This window comes from Pelobates fuscus, chromosome 9 (assembly GCF_036172605.1).
Source record: "Pelobates fuscus isolate aPelFus1 chromosome 9, aPelFus1.pri, whole genome shotgun sequence".
Lineage (NCBI taxonomy): Eukaryota > Metazoa > Chordata > Amphibia > Anura > Pelobatidae > Pelobates > Pelobates fuscus.
Window position 1 is genome coordinate 146,260,133 of NC_086325.1, and position 24,055 is coordinate 146,284,187.

Consider the following 24,055-nt stretch of genomic DNA (forward strand, 5'->3'; position numbering starts at 1 on the left):
ATCAGGAAGTATTACTTTACTGAGAGGGTAGTGGATGCATGGAATAGCCCTCCTTCTGAAGTAGTAGAGGTTAACACAGTGAGTGAGTTTCAGCATGCGTGGGATAGGCATAAGGCTATCCAAACTATAAGATAAGGCCAGGGAATAATGAAAGTATTTAGAAAATTGGTCAGACTAGATGGGCCAAATGGTTCTTATCTGCCATCACATTCTTTGTTTTTATGTTTCTCTTGATATGATCACATTGAATACTTGGCTATGCCTTGATTGAGATCATAGAGTATGTCATGACCTGTTTTTGTGTTAGTGTACGGGTCATCAAGTTTTCCTTTGGGCTCAAACCCAAGATGTTTCTGGACCCTAGCCCCTTTTATTTGGTATGGAGTTGGCAGTGGCCAAATGGTTAATACTAGTGGTTCCTGTCTATCGATCAACCCACCAGGTTTATATTAATCGTTCTGTGATGATAGAATGCTGACAATTTCAATACTGCAAGAGCGAAATAAAAATAAAACTCTCACTGCAATCAAAACAAGACTCAAGCATATATGTATTCTGCATTTTAACATTCATATTTTTACACCTTCAATACAATTTTAAAAGAGGGGCATGCATCAAGTGAGTTCTTACATTTGTAACCTTCATTCGTGTTTTTAAGTGAATGCGTCACAGCCCAATGCTGTGTTGTAACCTTCATTCGTGTTTTTAAGTGAATGCGTCACAGCCCAATGCTGTGTTGTAACCTTCATTCGTGTTTTTAAGTGAATGCATCACAGCCCAATGCTGTGTTGAAGTTATGTTTTAGGACGGGGCTACAAGTAACAGGTAACTCTCTTGCACTTGTTGAGCTACAACTCTTAGTGTGCTCACCCAGCTTATTCCCATCCAAGTGCAGGCTTGTTTCATATCATATGCCATTCATTCACCAATAGCTGAAGAGCCTGCTGAAGGCAGAGTCGGATTTCAAACATGGCGGACTAAGCTATTTGTGCAAGTCGAGAGGTCTTGACTTGGTGATAGCTTGGACACATTAAACCAAGATTCATCCACTCTTGGTAATTTCTGTCCACTTTGTTCCAGCTACATTTGAAAGATTGCTATATTGTTGCATTTAGCATGTTAAGAACAGGACAGTCCGGCTGCCCATATAATAATATTTAGTTGTAGGTGCATGTTTGATATTAGGTCATTAATAAGCAAAATGTGCTTTTGACACTGCCAAATAATGTGTTATTAGTGCCGTCATAGCCTCATGTCACTTGTGGCTGGACACGTAAGAGAGAAAGTATTTTACGTTGTGATTAACTGTCTATAACTGCCCCGGGAATCAAATATATACAGAATAAACAGAGAAATAAATACAAGATAATAGATTAAGGACAAAATTTAAGAGCCGTGGGTATCTTAGGCAGGCGACACTGACGAATTCGAAACGGAAGACACTTCAGTCCTTGAAGTAGTGGACAACTCAGATCCATCATCGACCTTTTTTCCAAAAAGTTGATAAATGCAGTTCCGGAACTATGGGAGAAATTTAATAAACAAAAATGCATTAATAAATACATCGGCTTTAAAGTCTAACCAAGAATAAGAAGTAAAAACCATGAAATACACAAATACAAATGTCATAAATTATACTATAATTATATATTTTATATGTTAGGAGAATGAGTTGATACATTGTTTTTACCTTTCTACAATCAGTATCAGCACAAAAATAGTTCTTATGTCTAGTTTTTTCGATGTCCCAAATTCCAATTAAAGGAACACTATAGAATTAGGTATACACAACCTATATTTTTAATGTTATAGTGTCCCTGTCCATAGTTGTATTGTTTGTCATAAAAATTAATAAAATAAATGTTTTTCTTAACTTTCTCCAGCGCCGAGGTTTGTAAAAAAATTTTATATAACAAATGATTTACTTATCTTTTTCCAGCGCCGTAGCTCCCCCAGCTCTGCTCACCTCCTCCATGATGGTCCAATCCAACGAACACATTCAAGTTTCCTTATGGACTTCTGTATCACGTGACAAGTTTTATTTGTTTAGCACCTCTAGTTGTTATCAGCATGACAGCCACTAAAGTTGGATTTTGTATTAGTTACATAGCTGAAAAGAGACTTGCGTCCATCAAGTTCAGCCTTCCTCACATATGTTTTTTGCTGTTGATCCAAAAGAAGGCAAAAAACTCAGTCTGAAGCGCTTCTAATTTTGCAACAAACTAGGAAAAAATTCCCTCTTGATCCCAAAATAGCAGTCAGATGTCTCCTTGGATCAAACAGCTATTACCCCACTAATTAGAAATTATATCCCTGTATGTTTTTGCAAGTATTCATCCAATTGCAGTTTAAACATCTGTATGGACTCTGATAAAACCACCTCTTCAGGCAGAGAATTCCATATCCTTATTGCTCTTACTGTAAAAAAAACTTTTCTTTGCCTTAGATGAAATCTCCTTTCTTCCAGCCTAAATGTGTGACCTCTGTCCTATGTATGTTTATGAATAGATTTCCAGATAAAGGTTTGTACTGGCCCCGAATATATTTGTATAATGTTATCATATCTCCTGTTAAACTGCCATTTCTAAAAAAAAACTAAAGACTGCAATTGATTATATTGCACCCAGACCAATTCATTGAGACAAAGTGGTCTTGGTGACTATAGAATCCCTTTAAAGTAGTGTTTTTAAACCTTGCATTCCTACAAACCTTAAGTATGACATCACGGTGTTCATTGCATTGCTCACCTGTCTGTTCATGAACACATAGATAATCGGATTGTAAATGGTAGCACTCTTGGCAAAGTACGCGGGCAATGAGGCAGCCAGAGGGTGGAAACTGTATCCTGGGTTGGCAGAGGCAAAGCAAGCGAAAAATGTATATGGTCCCCAGCAAAATATATATGCACAGATCATGACTACCACCATCCTGGACACTTCTCTCTCGGCTTTCTGAGTGGATTCTGACTCTTTCTGCTGCTGGGCAACCTGAGGGATTCAAAGAGTAGCAAAAGAATTCGTAGGACATTCACAATAAGAAAAAAATATATCTAGTTAGTTGTAGCAGGGTTAGAGACACAGTAAAACGGACACAGAGCTAAAAAGTAAGACCCTTAAATGCGGAAAGACTAATATTTTCTATGGAAAAATTCTATCAAATTCATTTAAGTTGTGTTGATGCCCAGAGTGCGCACTGTGTGTCCTTTTAGCGAAGCACATTGCTTTATACTTTTTATAGTGATTTAGGTAAAGATTTTTTTTGTGTGTACTGTTACATTTAGTGCCAGAACTAAGCCAACCATTTGCTTAAAGAGTTAGTCTAATCTTTTTCAAATAATAATAAGATGTATTTTACGCACACATTTCCTACCACTTCTAAAAGCAGAGGTCGTCGTGGTGGTTAGGGTAACCCTTTAACCATGAATGTAGCATTTTAAAAAACATCGCTCACCTTCCGGATGGCCCACCAAACGGCAATATAACAGAGGACAATGATACCCAGAGGAATTATACAGCACGTAACCATGAGTACCATCATGTAAGACTGAATGCCAGGGTCCGTGCTTCCACTAAACACATCTGGACCACAGGAGGTCTTCAAACCATGAGGCCAATATCTGCAGGAGAAGATCAGTGTGTTTGCAGGTCTTATTTCTGAGGTTACGATGTTAAATGGAATGGTTTTTTGTCACTTTATCCCCCAAAAACAGAATATCTGGACAGATTATAATGGATGTACCGCCCTTACTTCAGATCTTCTTCTGGCTAGCTAGTGTGGAGCAAGTATTGAGGTGATGTGAAGGTACCTATGCACACCTGCTCTGTTCTGCCTACTCAGCATTTTTTTTAAACCTCAAGTCTAATGCTTGATGCTATTACACAGCGCCCTTTTATCATAAACTACCCGTGCCTTATAATTTTGATACGGGCTCTAGGGGGCCACTATGGCATCAGCACACTCAGCACACTCATATAGTCAGCAGGTAATGCAAACGATATGAACTCTGCCATGCCTGAAAGCATTGCTTTGTTGGGGATTCATAGTATTTTGAATAGAACGCTCCTGATAGCTATAGATTCAGAATGCTGGCATTTGCTGACATTTTCTTACTGGCTGTCATTTAATTCTTTATATACTTGATATGTACATTTAAAAGGATTCCCTGATCTTTTAAAATACATTAAGGGACACTCCAGTCTGGAGTTCACACACTCTTTTCTCCTGCATTATATAGAGGCTCTAGCAGGCTATTAATGCAGGTGATGATGCGGTTGCATGCTCCCTTTAAAATACATACATTATAAAGTAATGTTTGTTAACTCTCAAATAATTATGATGGCCTTTACATGTCATTGATCCCGAAAAGCATTAACCAAAATACCAACAACTGACGTACCTACATTTGCTGCAAATCCCTAGGAATTCCTACTTATGTAATACGTTCTCTCTAGACCAGGATAGGGCTCGGTCAGGCTTATGGATACCATATATTTCTGCGGCATTGTTGAATATATGCCATATCTCACAAGAGCTCTTTACACTAAAATTATTTATAATTTAAAGAATATATAAAATAAAAAAATAAGTTTACAAAAAAAGAAACATTCACCTATCATAACCAAAAGTAACCTAATTTGTGCATACAAGTGACATGTGTGGGGTATCTTCTTAAGGGACCAAACTGCTCTATCTTAGTGTTACCAGTGCTCCCAAACTAAATACCCTGGGGGCAACTTCAAAAAACCCCAGCCTACTCTGAGAATGGTGACTTCACGAAGCCTTGCACGCACCTGTGAGTTACATTCAAGTCCTCTGCTATTTTAACCATAAAGAGTTAATCAGTTAATCACTGAATCTGACCATTGTTATGAATTGACAAAAATTTGAATCAAAATAACCAAACTGAGAGATTTCTCCAGATCAGCTATTTTTCAAGCGCAGCTAAATTGGGATACAATTTGCAATTATCTCATCATTTGCCAACAATTGTTGTTTTAGAAAATAACCCTGGATAGCAATTTGTAGGCTCAGTTTAATAACGTGATATCTGTTTTCAATGGGTTTAAACATCTTTGACATTTGTAAACTATGTGAGTACGCATATTGGGGATTATCTAATAAAGTAGCCTAGACGACCCCTGTTTCAAAGTGTTTGACTTCATAGAAGGATTACAAATTCAAAGGAACTTACCTGCTCCAACCAAAAATTGGAGGTGCACACCAGCCAGCTGACCAAACCCACGAAAATATTATGCCCCCAATTGCCAATTTTCCATCAAACTTTATGTTTCCAAAAGGCTTGCAGACTACAAACCATCGTTCCCAGGCAATGACGGTTAAAGACCAAAGAGCAGTGATTCCTGACAAAACAGATAAAACAATGTAACTGTTGTGAAGTAAGGTCTACAAAGTCATAAAGTGAACACATACACATACATGTGTAGGGTAGCTTATTTTGATGATACGTCTTAAAGTTGCAACATATTTGATTCTTAACCTCATTCAGTTTAAAACAATATTCATGTGACAGTGTTATTTATATTTGAAGAGCTGACAGTTTTTCGTGGTGGGGTTGAACATTGAATTGCATTAGATTTTAGCTCCCAGCATTCCAATGTGCAGCAAAGCGGAAAATGCACTGTTTGAACTGCATAATGAAGCCGTGATGACATGCGCAATGATGCAGAATGACGTCTGCCTCGTCAGGTTATTCAGTTTAGTTGGATATATTTGTATTCAATACGTGCCTTATATCCTTAGATACTGGTGGCATGTGTCTTGTAGATTGATATATAGTCAGGGACCAAAAATGTTACTTTCTCAGTAACCTATAATTTTGGAAAATCAAATTGTATAATTTATTAATTAATTTTAAAATAAAATCTGGAGAATACCATAATTAGACTTTTTACAATTTCCAAGGTTTCCTTGTTGCATTGGGGACAGCAATGCCGTTGCAGTAAATAACTTGCTATGTGTTACCTGGGGATTAATCAACATGATTAGCCTTTTCCTACCAATCAAGTAAAAAGTACCTTGAAAAAAAACTAGTGCTTTGTAGAATAAATCGTGTTCTGTTTAAAGCAGAACTTTCACTATCTGGGGACCTTGTATAATTTGCAAAGACCTCCGATGGTAACATGGCCGCTGGGAGACCGGTGGCCCAGTGCGGCAGGCAAATGTGAGTTTAACATACCTGAACCTGTCCCTCATGGGTGCCCCCCATCTTCTGTTGGATGGTCTTCCTCTGCATCTGGCTATTCAGCGTCAGGAGCTGACATCACTGCTGTACTCTCGCACATGCATGAGTGTACAGCATTGAAGCCTATGGAGGATATGGCGAAACCGCAGGATCCACCATAGATAGAGCCAATTCCCTGCAGCCGTGATGGCTGGGGAATGGACATTTCTTGAGGTTAGTAGCTCTACCGAGTGTCAAGTAGTGTCAAGTGTTGGAAAAATACTGAGACAAAGTAGTCTCAATGACAGGAGCTATTCAGAATTTCTCTCAAAGATTTACATTGTAAAATGCAAATAACGGAAGTAAGTAAAAAATTAGATTTTGATTCATTTGACCATTAAAAAGCACGGAATGTACTGTTCTGAGATCTTTTTGAGACCTGAAGGTTAAATAATCCTAAAACAAAACCTTAACCGTCTGATCATTTAATAGCGTAGTTTTCTGATAACATCACTTCTACTGTAGAGTTACATTTACTCTGAGCTTTGCGTGTCTAGGCCAAGAGAAATGTTCTAGCAATCAGAAGGTCAAACTTTCAAAACAGGCTAACTCGCCCAGAGTATCTATATAAAAAAACAGCAGGTAATCAGATGTTTTCTACAAAAAACATCTGCCATTTTGTAAACTATTCTGCACAAATTAATAATAAAAAATACAAAAAATGTTGAATTAAAAAAAAACAGCAGGTGTTTCTGTTTAGTTTCTTGGTTTTCTTTTATTTTACCATATGAGTTACCCAGTTGAAATTTCTATAAGTGAGCCCTTTGATTATGTCACTTGTCAGGTTTTCATTTAATTGATAATAACTATTATAATATCTTACCACATGTTGCAACTGTGAAACCCTCCAGAACACAAAGTGGATGGCCGAGGATAAAGTAACCAGAAATTTGGTTAATGACACTGATGACACTGGCAATAAGTGTCTCTCCAATGTCAGCGATTGCTAGGTTGACCAAGATCCAGTTCAGAGGATGTCGAAGCTTCTTAAATCTATAGGTGGCAACCAAGACTAGGCCATTGGTGAAAACAGAGGCCATGACCACAAAGATCATCCATAGTGTAGTGAGGTTGTAGACCCATCGAGGTGCGATGTGGTAATTTGGACCATCAAAGGGACCTGAGGTTGAGAAACAGACATTTACAATATTGCAAGCAGTGCCCGCAAAAAGAAATCCAAAATGGAGATGAACCGATGTGTACTATATAAATATAGTGAAGACTTTGGGTAACTATATTAAGTGGTAACGTTATTTTATGGAATCCGATTTTTCCAATTGAAACATATTCTACACAGAAAACTCATAGCATTGCCGTTTGTCAAATTGTTATTTAATAAAGTGTGACTTGTTAGGAATTCAAAGTGAATGATCAAATTATACATCAAAATACACAAATGGGGGAAAAAAATTAAAGTAAGCTATGTTTTTCGATATTTTAGCCTATGATTCGAAAGACACTTTGATTTCACATTTTAAAAATTAAACATAAAGTAAAATTCACAATTCAATTACAGATATTTACACTTACTGGTCCTACTTGATAGGTTAATGGAGCCAACAAGGGGTTTCTCGCCATTTTCCATGAAAAGCCTAAGGTATATTTCCCCTAAATCACGAAGGCTTTCATGTAATACTGAAGGGTTGACCTACACGGTGTGTTAATTTGATGGAGTCCTCTCCCCAAACCTAATATAACTTATGAGATTCACATTAAAAGACTGGAGAACACCACTTTATGGTACCTTGAACAGTAACCCACAGTAACATGTTGCTGGTAAATGAATTTATTAATTTTTTTAATCATTAGTGAATTCAAAGGAATATGTATATACACATATACAGTACATACATACATTAATATATATTAAGTGGGAAGAGGAGTGTTGGGTACTTTTTGTACTTTCATTCACCAGTATTCTTGTGTGTACTATTTGATATTTAAATGGATGTTATCATTTTTTCAATTGTTTTTAAAAAAGTCAAAGTATGGGACTGAAATGTTGACAATTATACAATGAACTCACTATAAATTAGCAATAACTGTATTTGACGCAGTGAAGGAATGGCCTCAGTGCTCAGATGTATTTTGGCAACTTTCCCCAGAACTGTAGAAGAAAACTGTCTTTCTATATCCACCAGCTCCCACTGGGCTAATTTAGGAAAATTCATTACCCATACTGGTATTCACATACACATTCGCATACATACACATTCTTTTTCACATGCACTTACATTTGTGTACGCAAATACATTCAAATATACACAAACACAAACACACACAGACACACACATTCATACACGTACATGTACACACACACAGACTCATACACACACATAGTCTACACAAACACATATTCATGTAAATAGGGAAATTCATACACACACATTCATATATACAGACATACAGGCTCATATACACACATATACACACACTGACTCATACCGACACATACATACATACACACTTAATTTCTATTTTATGATTGTTATTTTTTTATTTTTTTTTAACAGTGAGGTCCACCTACCCTCCCTTTTCCTACCTTGAAGAGATCTGGAGTGGTACCTAATCCCTGGGGTCCAGTGGAGAGCAGCAGGGATCAGTCTCTGTATACATTCCTTTTTTTTTCTAAAACTTTTATATGTTATCTTATCGCATCTGATGCTCTGATGTTCATATTCCTTACAATAATTGTATATATTATGTGCGGATTATGAGCATATTCTAGTCCATGCTGATTTCTACAGGCAAAATGAAACCGTATCACTGGAGGAACTATTCATAGAACACGGTGTAAATATAGTTTATTTGAGCTACACAGCCTCAAATATATAATTTTTCACTAAAAATCTTTTATTTATTATACAATATAAAAAAAACATTTATTTATAATTTATTAAATTATCAAAAAACTTTCAGAAAATAACAAAAAAGTATATTTATCAAGTGATATTTTTTTCATTCTTATTAAATGTAATTATTTTAATATCTATGTAAAGATAACCAACTCCTTTCAAATACATTGTATTTATCCCATTTTGCTTAAACAGTAAAATATATGCGTTTCAACGTCGTTATGATGGTGGTATCTAATTGCTCCGATTCTCCCATGATTATCTGGAGAGAAAATATTATTAAGAGAGTCGCACTTTGTTGCTCACAAATGTTGATTTTTATAGTGCTACCATATATTAAACCCTCCTCCAGATTAATACTTGATATAATTATACACAATTACATTATGTCGACTGACTTACTGTCAAGATCGATCTGTAAGGCAATGTCTGCTCTGAACTGTCCCTTAATTAAATCAATTAGTGGAGATATATTTATCGTTATCATCCCTTTTCCGTGCAGAGAAGCTAAGTTTTCACGCCATCATCAGCTATGTCCTAAGGAATATGCTTAGTTGCTTCGGAATGTTGATAGGAAATGAATATGTCCAGTCCATATGCATAAAAGACATATTTATATTTGATACTTTAGAGGATATTATTTGACAGGGACCACAATTATGAACAGTGAACTTAGATCAGTGACCTGTTTTTTTGAGTCGAAAAAGCAACTCAATAACCTTTTGTTTCCAATTTTAACATTAGATCAATTACATATTATTCGATAGCAATGTAAGAAATAAGAAAATTAATTCTGATAAACAACTTCATTAGACTTTTCCCAAAGTTTAAGTGGTCTCCACTACACTTGGAAAGACAGAATTGGTAAACGAAACCATAAATCGTTGCAGTTTCTTGGAACATGACAAATTGGATGTGCCTGGTCTAACCTATGGACTTCCTCTAAAATAGCATAGAAATCCAACTTTGAACCCAGAAACTGCTCAAATGACCACGGTACTACTCGCTTATGGTGTTCAGAGGTTTATTCTTATTTCTGGTTCGTTCTCTCCAAACCGTACTCTTTCAGGGCTAATAAAACTACTCACCCCTGGTGTTGTTGCTGTTTGTGTACGTGAAAATACTACTTTTGGTGGTGTCCTCATCCTCTTGCCTTCTTCGAGCAGCGAAAACGGCTTCGTTCCATGATGCAGCCATAACCGGTGTGTTCTTTTGATTCCAGATTCCTCTTTCTTTGTGGTTTAATTAAATCCTTGTTGCCTTCCAACCACCTCCTTCTTTCTCCCTATCCTCCACTCTCTCTCTAATTTTGTGTCTTCCCCTACACCTGGCTGTCACTTGGTTGAGATGTGACCTCTCTCCTATTATATACCAGACTCAGATGGATTAGCCTAGACACTTAGAAACAAGCTCAAGCCCCCTTAAACTTTTTATCTCTTAATTGGCGTATGAGTTTAAAGTTCACCCCTCCTTCTCTTCTTTCTGCTACCACTGTGACTTGTGACTCCTTGCTGGGGGCTTACGTCAGTGAATCAGGCTAATAGTTACTTTATTGGACACTTCGGGTGACAGGATAAGAGCTCTGTCACAGATAAAAGAAACAGACAGAGGAGGGGAGAGGCTTGGGAGATTTTTAGCTTCAAAATCCCATCTCATCTTCTCCATGTCTTTCCATTTACTAATACCCTTCCTAACACTTTGTGAAATTGGGGTCACTGTGCTAATTAGGAGAATTTCAAATAGTATATTAAAAAAAAAGTCACGGTCCCTTCCTTGCTGTAATTGACACTATTTCTATCCCATATTCTAATGCCTTCCAGACTTTCTTTAGAAAAAAATTGCAGATGGTTGGGCTGTCTTAACGTCAATGGAGAGAAAATTCAATTAGAGACTCGGGGAAAGTTTTGGAACCTCCCTCACTTTCTCTAATGTCATCCGTAACTTACAAGAGTTGTCGGGTTCCAAAAAAAAAAATCTGCGCTAAAATCTCGTGTCACGGCAAGTGTGGAAGTTTAAACCGTTAATCAATGTTAAGTATCTGTGCAAATGCATCAAAGGTTGCCAAGAGCAAACACACACAAATATATGACACACAGACATATAAACAAGTAGGAGATAATAATTAATTTGTTTCTTCAGTAGCAGAAAAATTGAGGTTGAAAAGGAAATTTTTGATCCCACTCCAGACACTTTTGCCACCAATCACAGTTCTTTATTTCCTTTTTATTTATTTATTTAGTCATCTATCTCACTTCAGATAGAAGAAAACTAATATATTTTTAAAAAAACAAACTAAATTTTCAGATTTTGAAAAGTTCTCCAATTCCCTTAGGAGCTCTACACAATTCCCAATTTAGAGAATAGGATCTATTACATATAGCACCTCCAACCAATTACAGCAATGTTCTGACCTCACAGTAAATATTTACAGTTCCACAACATATTTCAGCTTGAAGTTTGACTAAGTTGCCGAGTATGTTTTCTAACATTTTACATAGAAATGTAGATTTGATGATAGACTGACTCTGGCCTCTTCTCACACCTTCCCAGCTTTGATATTGCGGTTCCTGATTCTCAGGGTCTCTGCTTTTTCTGTTTCCTGTTCTATCAAGCCTCCATGCTATCACAGACTTCCTGCTCCCATCTTCAGGCCTTCTTTTGGAGAGGTGTTTCGCAAGGGAGTGCTGTCTACCTGCAATTGAGTTACCGCTCGGCAACCCAGGGAGTAACCCCGAACAATAGTCCTGTTGACCACCCTGGATGAGATCTCCCTGCAGCCAATTGGTTTTAAAATATTGAGCCCCCATTCCGATAGCTATAAGGACCCCCTCGATATATCTGAAGGAGACCTTGCAATCTTTGCTAGCCTACCGTTTAAGTGTGAAATAGCAGTATCATTAGATCAGTACAAGGTCATACTGCTATCATAGCTTGTTATCTCTACATGTCACATTCCCATTTTCTCACCGGCAGATCAGTGCCCTTTCAAAGAATGATGTCCTTTATTCTGTTCTATATCTGTCACAAATACTGCTTTCCATTCGAACAGGCTATATGTCTGTCTACAAGGGAAGGCTTTCACCTTGACTAATTACTCTCAATTCAAGCGGTAATTTAATTCAGATACTTAGCAGAAGCCTTTTGACAGATGCACCTGAGATTATCTTTGCTTTCTGCTACGTACTAGGAACTAGTTAGCACAAAGAACCCCAAATCTTATAAATGTGTCACACTGAAGGGTCGATCCTGATGAGGAATGACATCAGATGCTCATGCCCAACATTAATCCCCCCCCATAGGATTCTCAGTTCAGGCCAGGGAAGGAAGATTAAAGGAAACAATTTAATCCTGAATGCTTGGAAGAATTGGAAAGCAGAATTTAGGCTAAGTAATGGCCAAAGAAAAAAGAATAGGGACAGGGGAGAGTAAAGGTACATGAATGCTAGGGGATTGATTAGTTTGGAGAGAGAGATGTCCACGTTGAATTGCAGATTTCTACTTGTTGAAGAGAGATGAGGACTTGAAGACAAGAAGACTACAAGTCAATCCTGCCAACCACAATCACAAAAGAACGTTGGCCATGTGTAGGACAGGTAATAGAATTTTGAAACATTCTGATAATGGTGATAACTAGGGAATGCAATGGTCGAATTGGTGTATTCACAAAAAAGTAAGATGCCAATGGGTTTACAAATTACAGGGCAAAAAAAATATGTGTTTTCCTTTACAGTTCTAGGTTCCACCTGCTGTTGGGAGATACATGAATAGAGCTGCTTGACAGTATGTAGAATTCAGATATATTCTATCAGGTTTGACTAATACTTAACTACTATTTAGTCTGCTGAGTTACTCTTAAAGGACAACTGATCAAACTATTTTTAACATAATGACCCTTTCATCATGTTTTTTTAAAAAAAAAAAATAATATATATATATATATATATATATATATATATATAATTTTATTTAATTGTATTTATTTTTTTGTTATGACGTATATGTACGGAAAAAAAATGAGAAAAATCCATCCCCACCTTTATTATGTGAAGGATCCTTCGGCCATTGAGTCAGACAGTTTTTGAGAACACGCAGTTAGTCTCTATGGTCTTCCTTGCCTCATTCCCTGCACAGAAACAGGGAAGACCATAGAGACTAACTGTATGTTTTCATACAGTGTTTGACTCAAGGTGCATGTATATGGCTGAAGGATCATGTCATTTGCTAAAGGCAGGGATGAGTTATTATCCTTTTTTTTCCCTTAGATACTTAATTTAAAAGACCTTTTAAAACTTGACCAAAGGATTATCATAAAACCATATCATTACAAATATTTTTGAGGTGATAGCTGTTCTTCCTTGTATTTCCTGACAGTAAATGGAACTGTCTGAGAAAACATGGCCGAGCTAGTTTGTCTAGATACATCCTGTTGTTGCCAAGACAACATTTTGTTTTTAAATGTAGAAGGATGTTTCCTCAGAGCTCTGGGTAATTTGTATATTTTACAAAACTTTATCAATCACTAATAAAAATAGACGTGGGTTTTATTTAAATGACGACTAGGTGAAAGAAAATAGAAAACAGTAGATTAAAATTAAACTCTCACTTCCCAGGACTTTTTATATTATGTTTACTTATCCCCTACATTTAACAAATATGTATTTGTGAGGTGTTAAAATTTAAATGAAATTAAGATATCCACACCTCTTTGTCATTCGTCTGAGAGCCTCCATTTTACCTCCCTGTCAATCTCTGTCAGAGGACAGAGGACCGACTGAAAGAACATGGTGGCGACAGCAAGGGACAGGTTTAAGTAAACGAAGCTCACCTTCTCGTGCCGCTCTCCCCCCCCCCCCCTCCCAGCAGCATTGTAACCGTCGAGGGTGTTTGCGAATTTTGCAAAGTCCCCACATGGTGACAGTGCCATTTTAAGACCAAGAGAGCTGCACTGAAGATAATTTTTTTTTCCTTTTTTAATAGAATTACAGTATAAATGGACACAACTCTATACATTTTGCTACTTGTTGTTAAAAATAAATGAATTGAGCTAACGGTTCCAAGCGTTCCTTACTGGATAGTGATGGTAAACCATTAGAAGTTAAACTGTGTAACTAATCTCAGGTTTGTTGGATTGGATGGTAAACTGCATCTTGCATCGTAACTTTCACTGACTGTTTTATATTTTATTGATGCATTGTTCAAACTAGCAACCGTTATTTCTGGTAACCAAGCGCCCCCTACTGTAACCAAGCTGTATTGACATCCAAACAGCAAAGGAACACTATAGCGTTAGCAATATAAACCCGTATTTCTAACACTATAGTGTCCCTCTACAGGGACATTGCATCCAGACCACTTCAATTAGCTGACGTGGTCTGAGTGTCTATGGTGTCCTTTTAATATTTGAAAAAATCTTGCCTCATTTTGCAGGAAACCTACTACTACAAATACTAGCTTTAATCTTTGATATAACCATTTTTCTGAGGATTTTTACACCTACCACTTGCAGTAATATTCGCTAAAGTGTTAATTGTTGGTAATGCAAAGTGAAATTAATGTGAATTTCAAATTTGAGGTCAATAGTTGAGCTGAAAACTTAGGTGTCTTTGAAAATGCTCCCTTCATTTTTCTATTTAATATTTTAATGTTTATCTGGGATACGAACGTGCACATTTTTTTCCCCATCGATTCCTGTTTTAACCCCTTAAGACCGCAGCCAAATGTACAAGTTGTGATCCAAAAAAACGTAAACAAAACCTGGCATTTGCGCTACATGTCTGTCCAACCGTAATTCACCTCTTTCATATTAAATGCACCCACACTTATTATATATCATTTTATTCAGGGGAAACAGGGCTTTCGTTTAACATCAAATATTTAGGTATGGAACATAATTTAATATGAAAAAAATATTACAAAAATGAGAGAAAATAAGATTTTTTTTTAATTTTTTTAGTTCTACGTGACATTCTAACTGTGAATGTCATAATACTGTTTGCTTTTACTGCAATACAATACACATATTTGTATTCAGCGATGTCTCACGTGTAAAACAGTACCCCCTATGTACAGGTTTTATGGTGTTTTGGGAAGTTACAGGGTCAAATATAGCATGTTACATATTTCAGTTTTTTCACATTGAAATTCGCCAGATTGGTTACGTTGCCTTTGAGACCATATGGTAGCCCAGAAATAAGAATTACCCCCATGATGGCATACCATTTGCAAAAGTAGACAACCCAAGGTATTGCAAATGGAGTATGTCCAGTCTTTTTTAGTAGCCACTTGGTCACAAACACTGGCCAAAGTTAGTGTTAATATTTGAAAATGCAAAAAACTAATTTGAACGCAAATTTTGGCCAGTGCTTGTGACTAAGTGGCTACTAAAAAAAAAAAACATACCCTATTTGCAATACCCTGGGTTGTCTACTATTGCAAATGGGATGCCATCATGGAGATAATTTTCATTCCTGGGCTACCATACGGTCTCAAAGGCAACCTGGCGAATTTTAATGTGAAAAAACTGAAACGCAAACCTTATATTTGACTCTGTAACTTTTGAAAACACCATAAAACCTGTACATGAGTGGTACTGTTATACTCAGGAGACTTCGCTGAACACAAATATTAGTGTTTCAAAACAGTAAAACGTATCACAACAATTATATCGTCAGTGTAAGTGCCATTTGTGTGTGAAAAATTCAAAAAATGTCACTGTCACTGACGATATCGTCGTTGTAATATATTTTACTGTTTTGAAACACTAATATTTGTGTTCAGCGAAGTCTTCCGAGTAAAACAGTACCCCCCATGTACAGGTTTTATGGAGTCTTGGAAAGTTACAGGGTTAAATATAGTGCTAGCAAATTAAATTCCCTATAGTTTCAGCATGGGTTGTCAGGCAGGTCCAGCTAATTGTAATTAATAAAATGACCTAATTATGTAAAATTATTACATAAATATATGCGTAGAATTATTATATATATAGGTGTGTATATATATATGTGTGCATATATATGTATATAATTTTTTTTATTATTTTTATTTATATATAGGTATATATTTAGTGATATATACGTATATACTTATGTATATAGATATATATATTATTTCGTTCTACATGTATTTTGATATCAATATATATATATTAATTTTAAAATACAGTTAGAACGAAATTTCGCATGTTTATATATTTTTTATCTATTTATTTTGTATTATTTTTTAATTTTATTTTTTAACGTATTTATATATTTATTTATTTTTTATTATATATAAATATATATATAATAAAAATTATATATATATTTAATCAATATCATTGTACGTGTATTTTGATATTAATATATATATATAATTAAGTATATATTAATATTAAAATACATGTAGACAGTGTATGTATATTTATGTGTATATGTGTATATGTGTATATATATACTTAGATCATATATATAATAAATATATATGATCTAAGTATATATAATCTTATTTTTACACTGTTTTAACGGATTTTATTTGAATTTCAGACAGCAGGGGGAGTACCTGTCATTACAGGCACTCCCCCTGCTTGCATTGCCTTGGACGGCTATGCCGTCCATGTGATCGCGGGGTCCTCGCAAGGACCTCGCGATCACATGGCCCTGGGGGGCCGAAGAGGACGGAGGGGGACTCCCTGGGCTCCCAGGTAAGTCCCCCATACCGCGATCGCCGGCGTGGGATCGCCGGCGACCGGGTAAGTACATAAGACCGCAGGACGTTCTATGCCGCCCTGCGGATTTTAGAGCCATCTAAATAAGGACGGCATAGAACGTCCTGCGGTCTTAAGGGGTTAATATCAGCTATACGTTTGATGCCAACTTATTATTGCCCTCCTCACACTGCTATTGGAGAGAGTGCCTGTCAATCATCGGTTTGAGACATCCAATAAAACGGCACAGTTTAATGATTGGTAAATAGCTTCACCAATAGCAGTTCAGTAATTTAAAGCCAAAAACTTTATTTAAAACTGCATCATTCTGTTTACATTGCAGCTATTCTGATACGTAAAGCAATTACCGTAACTTTATTAACCCCTTAAGGACGCAAGACGGTTCAGGACCGTCATCGGCATTTTTCCCTTGCCGACCGACGACGGTCCTGAACCGTCCTAAATTTAAAATGTACTTACCCGATCGCCGTCGTTCCCCCGGCGGCGATCGGCGGTGCTCCCGTTGTGGGGAGACTGCCTGCAGCCCAGACAGTCTCCCCATGGCGGATTAGGACCCCTGGGGCCATGTGATCGCCCAACAGGGCGACCACATGGTCACAATAGGTGTCCTAGTCTCTGCCTGCAGGGGAACTGCCTGTGCTGACAGGCAGTCTCCCTGCAACTGTAAAATCATAAAAAAAATGTAAAGTGAAAGTTAATAAAAAAAAAATATTATTATATATGTGTATATATATATGATATATAGACATATATTATACCTATATAATATATGTCTATATATCATATATAATGTCATGCTAAGTGTATTTTTATATTAATATGTACATATATTAATATAAAAATACACTTATAATTAATTTACACACGTATATATATAATATATATAATAACTATATATATATTGTATATATATATTATTATAAAATACGAATAATAAATAATTTAAATTAAATTAAAAAAATTAAAAATAATAATAAAAATTAAAAAAAAATTATATATCTATACGAAATGTTATTCTAACTGTATTTTGATATTAATATATATATATTTATATCAAAATACACTTAGAATGAAATTGTATATATATCTATGTATATATAAATAAATAAAAAGAATACGAACTATTCATATGTCCATATACAAAATGACATAAATAATTATATAAATATACACGTAGACTTCAAATATATAAATATGCATATATATTTAAATTCTACGTGCGTATTTATGTAATATTTTTACATAATTAAGTTATTTTATTGATTGCAATTTAAGGGACCTGCCTGCCAACCCAGGCCAAAAGTCTAGAGAATTTAATTTGCTAGCACTGTATTTTACCCTGTAACGTTCTACGACACCCTAAAACCTGTACATGGGGGGTACTGTTTTACTCGGGAGACTTTGCTGAACACAAATATTAGTGATTCAAAACAGTAAAACATATCACAGCGATGATATTGTCAGTGAAAGTGACTTTTTTTGCATTTTTCACACATAAACAGCACGTTTACTGATGATATAATTGTTGTGATACATTTTCCAGTTTTGAAACACTAATATTTGTGTTCAGCAAAGTCTCCTGAGTATAACAGTACCCCCCATGTACAGGTTTTATAGCGTTTTTGAAAGTTACAGGGTCAAATATATGGGTCAAATATTTTTACATTGAAAATGGCCAGGTTGGTTACGTTGCCTTTGAGAGCGTATGGTAGCCCAGGAATGAGAATTACCCCCATGATGGCATACCATTTGCGAAAGAAGACAACCCAAGGTATTGCAAATGGGGTATGACCAGTCTTTTTTAGTAACCACTTGGTCACAAACACTGGCCAAAATTAGCGTTCAATTTAGTTTTTTACTTTTTTCACACACAAACAAATATGAACGCTAACTTTGGCCAGTGTTTGCGACTAAGTGGCTACTAAAAAAGTCTGGACATACCCCATATTGAATACCCTGGGTTGTCTACTTTAAAAAAAATATGTACATGTGGGGTGTTATTCAGCGATTTATGACAGATAATAGTGTTACAATGTCACTATTGATACATTTTAAAAATATATGTTTTGAAACCGCAATATCCTACTTGTACTTATAGCCCTATAACATGCAAAAAAATAGCAAAAAGCATGTAAACACTGGGTATTTTTAAACTCAGGACAAAATTTTGAATCTATTTAGCAGTTTTTTTCATTCGCTTTTGTAGATGAATAAAAGATTTTTCACATAAAAGTCAAAAAACATGTATTTTTTTCAATTTTTCATCATATTTTTTCATTTTTTAAAAATTAAATTACATGAGATTATATAAATAATGGTATGTAAAGAAAGCCCCTTTTGTCCTGAAAAAAACAATATATAATTTGTATATGAACAGTAAATGAGAGAGCGGAAAATTACAGCTAAACACAAACACCACAAAAGTGTAAAAAGATGCCTGGTCGCAAATGTACAACATCGCAAAAAAAGTCCAGTCCTTAAGGGGTTAATATACTTTTTTTTTTGTTGACAAATTGAAAATTCCAATCTGAAACAACTAAATGTCCACCAAGCATTAAAGTCATCCCTATATGACCCTGTAGTCATTGTAACTGCTTTATTGATCATTAAAAAAAAAGTTTGATGTTGCTGACCGTTCAGCTATTCACAATTAAATGAATCTATAAAGCATTTTCCCTACTGCCCCAGAATACACCACCCCTGAGTAACTGCAAGTTATTCCTTAAAGCACTTGCATTGCACTAATCGGAGCCTTTCGGTAATTATAACGTTAGCTCTAATTGTCTCCTATGGTTTGAGTCTGAATGCAGCCACCGTCTGTCCTCTCTCTCAGGATACTAGGTAGGAATTCCGCTAGTTATGAACTATTACATATTGCTAAATAAAAGTTCACTACTAGCAGAACTCGGCCAAGTACTACACTAGCAGCTAGAGGACAGAGCCGGAGACGGATGACATGTTTTGCCAAAAGTCATCTCACCCTCTCTCGTAGCATTGAGCAGGTGACCTGGGTACCACAACCTTGTGTTTTTTATTTAAGGTTCTGGTAGGACTGGTGCCTGTTCTGTGCCTCCTAGGGTGCTCTGTAGGTTTGCTCCAACAAAGCCAGTGGTAGGCAGCCTTCCACACTCCAGATGTTGTGGACTATATCTCCCGTGATGCTTTGCCAGCGTCATGGCTGTCAGAGCATTATGGGAGATGAAGTCCAGAACAGTTCAAAACTGTATGCTTTTCCAAAAGTGCTGTAGGATACAGCTTGCTGTAATGTAACTTACACCGTCAGCACAGACATTTCTTAACAATCGATTCAGATTTAGTTCTGTAGTTTATTTACAGTCAGGATTATTCTCTAACGCAGGGGTCCTCAAACTCCGGCCCTCCAGATGTTGCTGAACTACAAGTCCCATGATTCTCTGGCTATCTGTGTAATTCAAAGAATCATAGGAGTTGTAGTTAAGCAACATCTGGAGGGTCACTGTTTGAGGACCCCTGCCCTAACGTGTGAACTGTCGTTTAGGAAAATTTTGCGCCAAAATAGCTAAATTGAATACAAACGTGATTTTTTTTTTTCAAACTGACAATCATTACCTGAAATTTGAAATTCACTATGAAGTCACTATACATTTTACACGTTTGTGAATAACCCTTATAGTTTAATGGGGAGAAATAGCAACCTTAATTTAATTAAAGGCAACTTGCATCTATCATCTTAACTGACCACCAATTTCTACCATTTTCAAGAAATCAAGTTCCCATGATTCGTTGCACACATGCGTGCAAAATGCCTTAACTTGAAGTCATGAGTTGTATTTAATATCCATAAATTATTTTTACGGAGTGACTTCATAGTGAATCCACCATATAATTTAATTTAGAAAACATAAATAGATACAGTATGATATCTGTTCTACTGTAAAAATAATTAGTGATTTTTTTTGTGGTGTATAAAAATGTCTCAAAGTTGTAGGTCTTGGTTAACGTAAAAGGGTGCGAAACACGTATACTGCTATCTGTCATTTTGTTACTGAATACATTTTTATACCCACATGTGAGAGAATAGAGAAGATTAACATTCTGTTCTGAAATCCAGTTGTTGTCATCCGTCTATTTTGTGCACACGTTTGTGTGGTTGGACCACCACATCCCATAAAAGATTGGGGTCACTGCGGAAAACCAGGTATGAGCTGCCTGTGGATTTAAGTCCTGTGTGCATTTATTACTCCAGCGTTTGTGGATAATTTATTTTATTTGGAGACTGTTATCCCCTTAAGGACACAGCTTCAGAAGTAAAAGGCCAGCGTGACGAAAAATTTCAGTCATGTGTCCTTACGGGGTTAAAAGTTTACATTGAAACTGTAATCTCTCATTTGAACAGATGTCATTATAAAGCGTGGGATTTTTTTTTTGTCGGCTATTGCTTTCTTATTCTTTTGTCATTTACTTGTTGATTGTTTTATTCACTGTTGATATTTTGTGATTTGTTCATTAAAGCTAACTTTCGTGGTAGACCTTCTGGATGCACAGACAGTTCATCACCACTAGGAGGGGGTAAGGAGAAAAAATGATGCGAACACAACCATATCTTATAATGAAGATGTTCTGGTACTGAAGGTACTTGGGACTACGACTACCACAATTCTTATCCACCTACCGCAAACAGCTTATCAATAGTCCCAAACTTCCATGTATATCTATCATGTATAAATCACTTAAACAATAACTTGAGCTGTAAAAATAGAAAAAAAAATATTTTTATAGAAAAGAACATAAGGGTTTGCCTTGACGTGGCAGGCGGGCATTCCCTCCGATGGCCACTGGAGTAACTAAATGACCTCCATTTGTTTAAATATACATAGGGATTTAGGAGAGCGCGCAGGTAACTTTTTTCTTTGGCTTTGTATGTGTTGGGGCTTATGTGTACAATGGTTGTTGCTGCCGCCCAGTGATGGGAGGGAGCGCAGGACTTGTTTTTTTTTTTGTATTTGTATTCACTTTTTGTATCACACAGCTATGTTACAATCCTGCCGCCCATCCCATGTGTTCCCTATTAAGGGTTAATAAGTATGAAGGGGTGTATATAAAAAATACCCCTCTCTGTCTCATTAGAGATATCTTTGCCAGAAGCTCAAGGAAGCAGGCTGAAGGGTCAGTGTTAGGACCCACCTGAGGGGGTCTGCCTTGACGTTGGCAGGCGGGCATTCCCTCCAATGGCCATTAGAGTAACTAAATAACCTCCATTTGTTTAAATATACATAGGGATTTAGGAGAGAGCGCAAGTAGTGACTTTACTGTGGGGCTAAAGGGTTGAATTGGGAGATAGTGCTTTAGTGTGGGTGATAGAGGCAATAATGGGGGGATAATTGGCAGCACTGTGAGGAGTAGGGGCAGTATTGGGCGGTATTGGGGCTTTAGTGTAGGGTGTAGGGGTTTTACCTTAGGGAAAGTATTTTGGGCGGGCAGTATTGGGGGCATAGGAGCATTGTGTGGGGTTTAGGGGCTTTACTTAGGGAGAATAGGGCTGTATTGGGAGGTATAGGTGCTTCAGTGTTGGGGATAGGGGCTTTAATTTGGCGCTCAGTATTATGGGGCAAAGGGGCAGTACTTGGGGGGAATAGAAACTTTATTGTGGTGGAAAAGGGGCAGCACTGTGGGGGGAATAGGGGCAGCATTGTGGGGAGATAAAGGCTGCCTGTACCCACTGGAGGTGCAGATCATACAGGCCACCCAGAACAGCTCATCGGGTGTTTGGCCGATAGTCAGCCAGTACATTGGCATCAGAGACAATATGTCTCTGATGCCAGTGGGGTGCCCCATCACACCAGCGTCTGGTGGAGGTTGCCCTCTTCTGCCCCTCCACCTTGCCTGCTAACCTTGCTTGTTAAAGCCAAGTGTTGCCAGATATGTAACTTCGCCCCTTTGGCTGCGCCATTAGCCAGCATGGAACGTTCTGGGCTATCTAATGTTAAATCTGTGTATATTGGACATCTCATATTAGCGTGCATATCATGCTGGTGACAGACAACCAATAGCTGCCCCCTCCACCCTCCCTGTGTCGCTCAAGTCCTCACCTCAGCCTGTCTTCTGGGACCTCTTTCTCCCGGCAGTGAGGAAAAGTGACATCTCAGGAGGAAGATCAGACTTCTGGGAGAACCTGGCTTCAGCATGGAATCTTGATTATTATTTTTTAATTTTTTTGAGAGGGTACCATGTCAGTCAGGGTGTACTCTGACCAAAAACAGTGTTATAGATATATTTTTTTGTGATAACCACTTAGCCTTTGTTGGGTGCAGGGTTAATCTCATGACTAAGGCACACCTCCATTATGTATATTTTCTGATGCTCACCACTGTAGCAAACAGTCTCTTGTGTGTGTTTGTATATTAGTGGACATGTGTATGTATGTGAAACTTGAATGTGTACTGTATGTATGTTAGTATGTTTTTATTTTTTTCCTCAAAAGTTGAGTCTGAAGTGGAGAGACGGTTAGGGGAACACAGAGTATCACAAGTTGGGAACTGGGGACACCAAGGTGGGTTTGCATGTGCAGTAGGGAGACCTGGACTTGATTGAAATTTATTTTTTCTTGTGCATAATAAATCCCACTGCTATTTAAAAACAAATATCCAACACCTGACTTCTAAACACCAATACCCAGCCAATAAACATCCCGTGTACCACTCATGGATAGGACTTATCTTAAGAAGAAGCAAATCTATACAGGCTATGTGTTCATTATCCAACTGGAACATACAGAACTACATCACTGTAGAACCTCAGAGCAAAGACATGGAGACCAACAATAGACAATGGACAAAAATTTGAAAATTTCTAGAGGGTTTTTAACAAGTTTAGCTCCCTTGTGCCATTTCAGAATGTAAACATACTATTTGAATATCTGATTTATCCCACCAAGAAGAACAGCGCAGAACCAGAAGGCCTGGGGGTGGGCCCAGTTATTTTTATAGACAAAGTTCATTTCCACCAGAATCACCATAATTTATCCATAATTTCTGACTATTTCTTTTAAAATAAATATTTTCTCCGGTTTTAGAACCACACGGTGGCCAGGGGTGCTGCACACTTAAAAGTATAAGACTTAATTTTGTATTTACACATTGCTTTAATTTTATCAAATAATATATTTCTATGACATATTAAATAAGAGGTCTTTTAAATAAAATGCCTCTTGTTTTTAACGAAAACGCTCATTCAATCACATCATCTAAATCTATAAAACAGGTTCCAAGAAGCAGGTGG

The 24,055-nt window shown here is 36.8% G+C and overlaps 1 protein-coding gene across 1 annotated transcript; it reads right to left on the reverse strand.

The window, feature by feature from the left end:
* Positions 1-531: 531 nt before the first annotated feature.
* LOC134573149 (red-sensitive opsin) lies at positions 532-10,423 on the reverse strand. Its single transcript, XM_063432677.1, has 6 exons — positions 10,185-10,423; positions 7,065-7,361; positions 5,192-5,360; positions 3,451-3,616; positions 2,748-2,987; positions 532-1,521 (listed from the first exon to the last, which is right to left on the reverse strand). Exons 1-6 carry the CDS (start codon positions 10,291-10,293, stop codon positions 1,405-1,407), a joined length of 1,098 nt encoding a protein of 365 aa, XP_063288747.1. The 5' UTR covers positions 10,294-10,423; the 3' UTR covers positions 532-1,404.
* Positions 10,424-24,055: the final 13,632 nt, after the last annotated feature.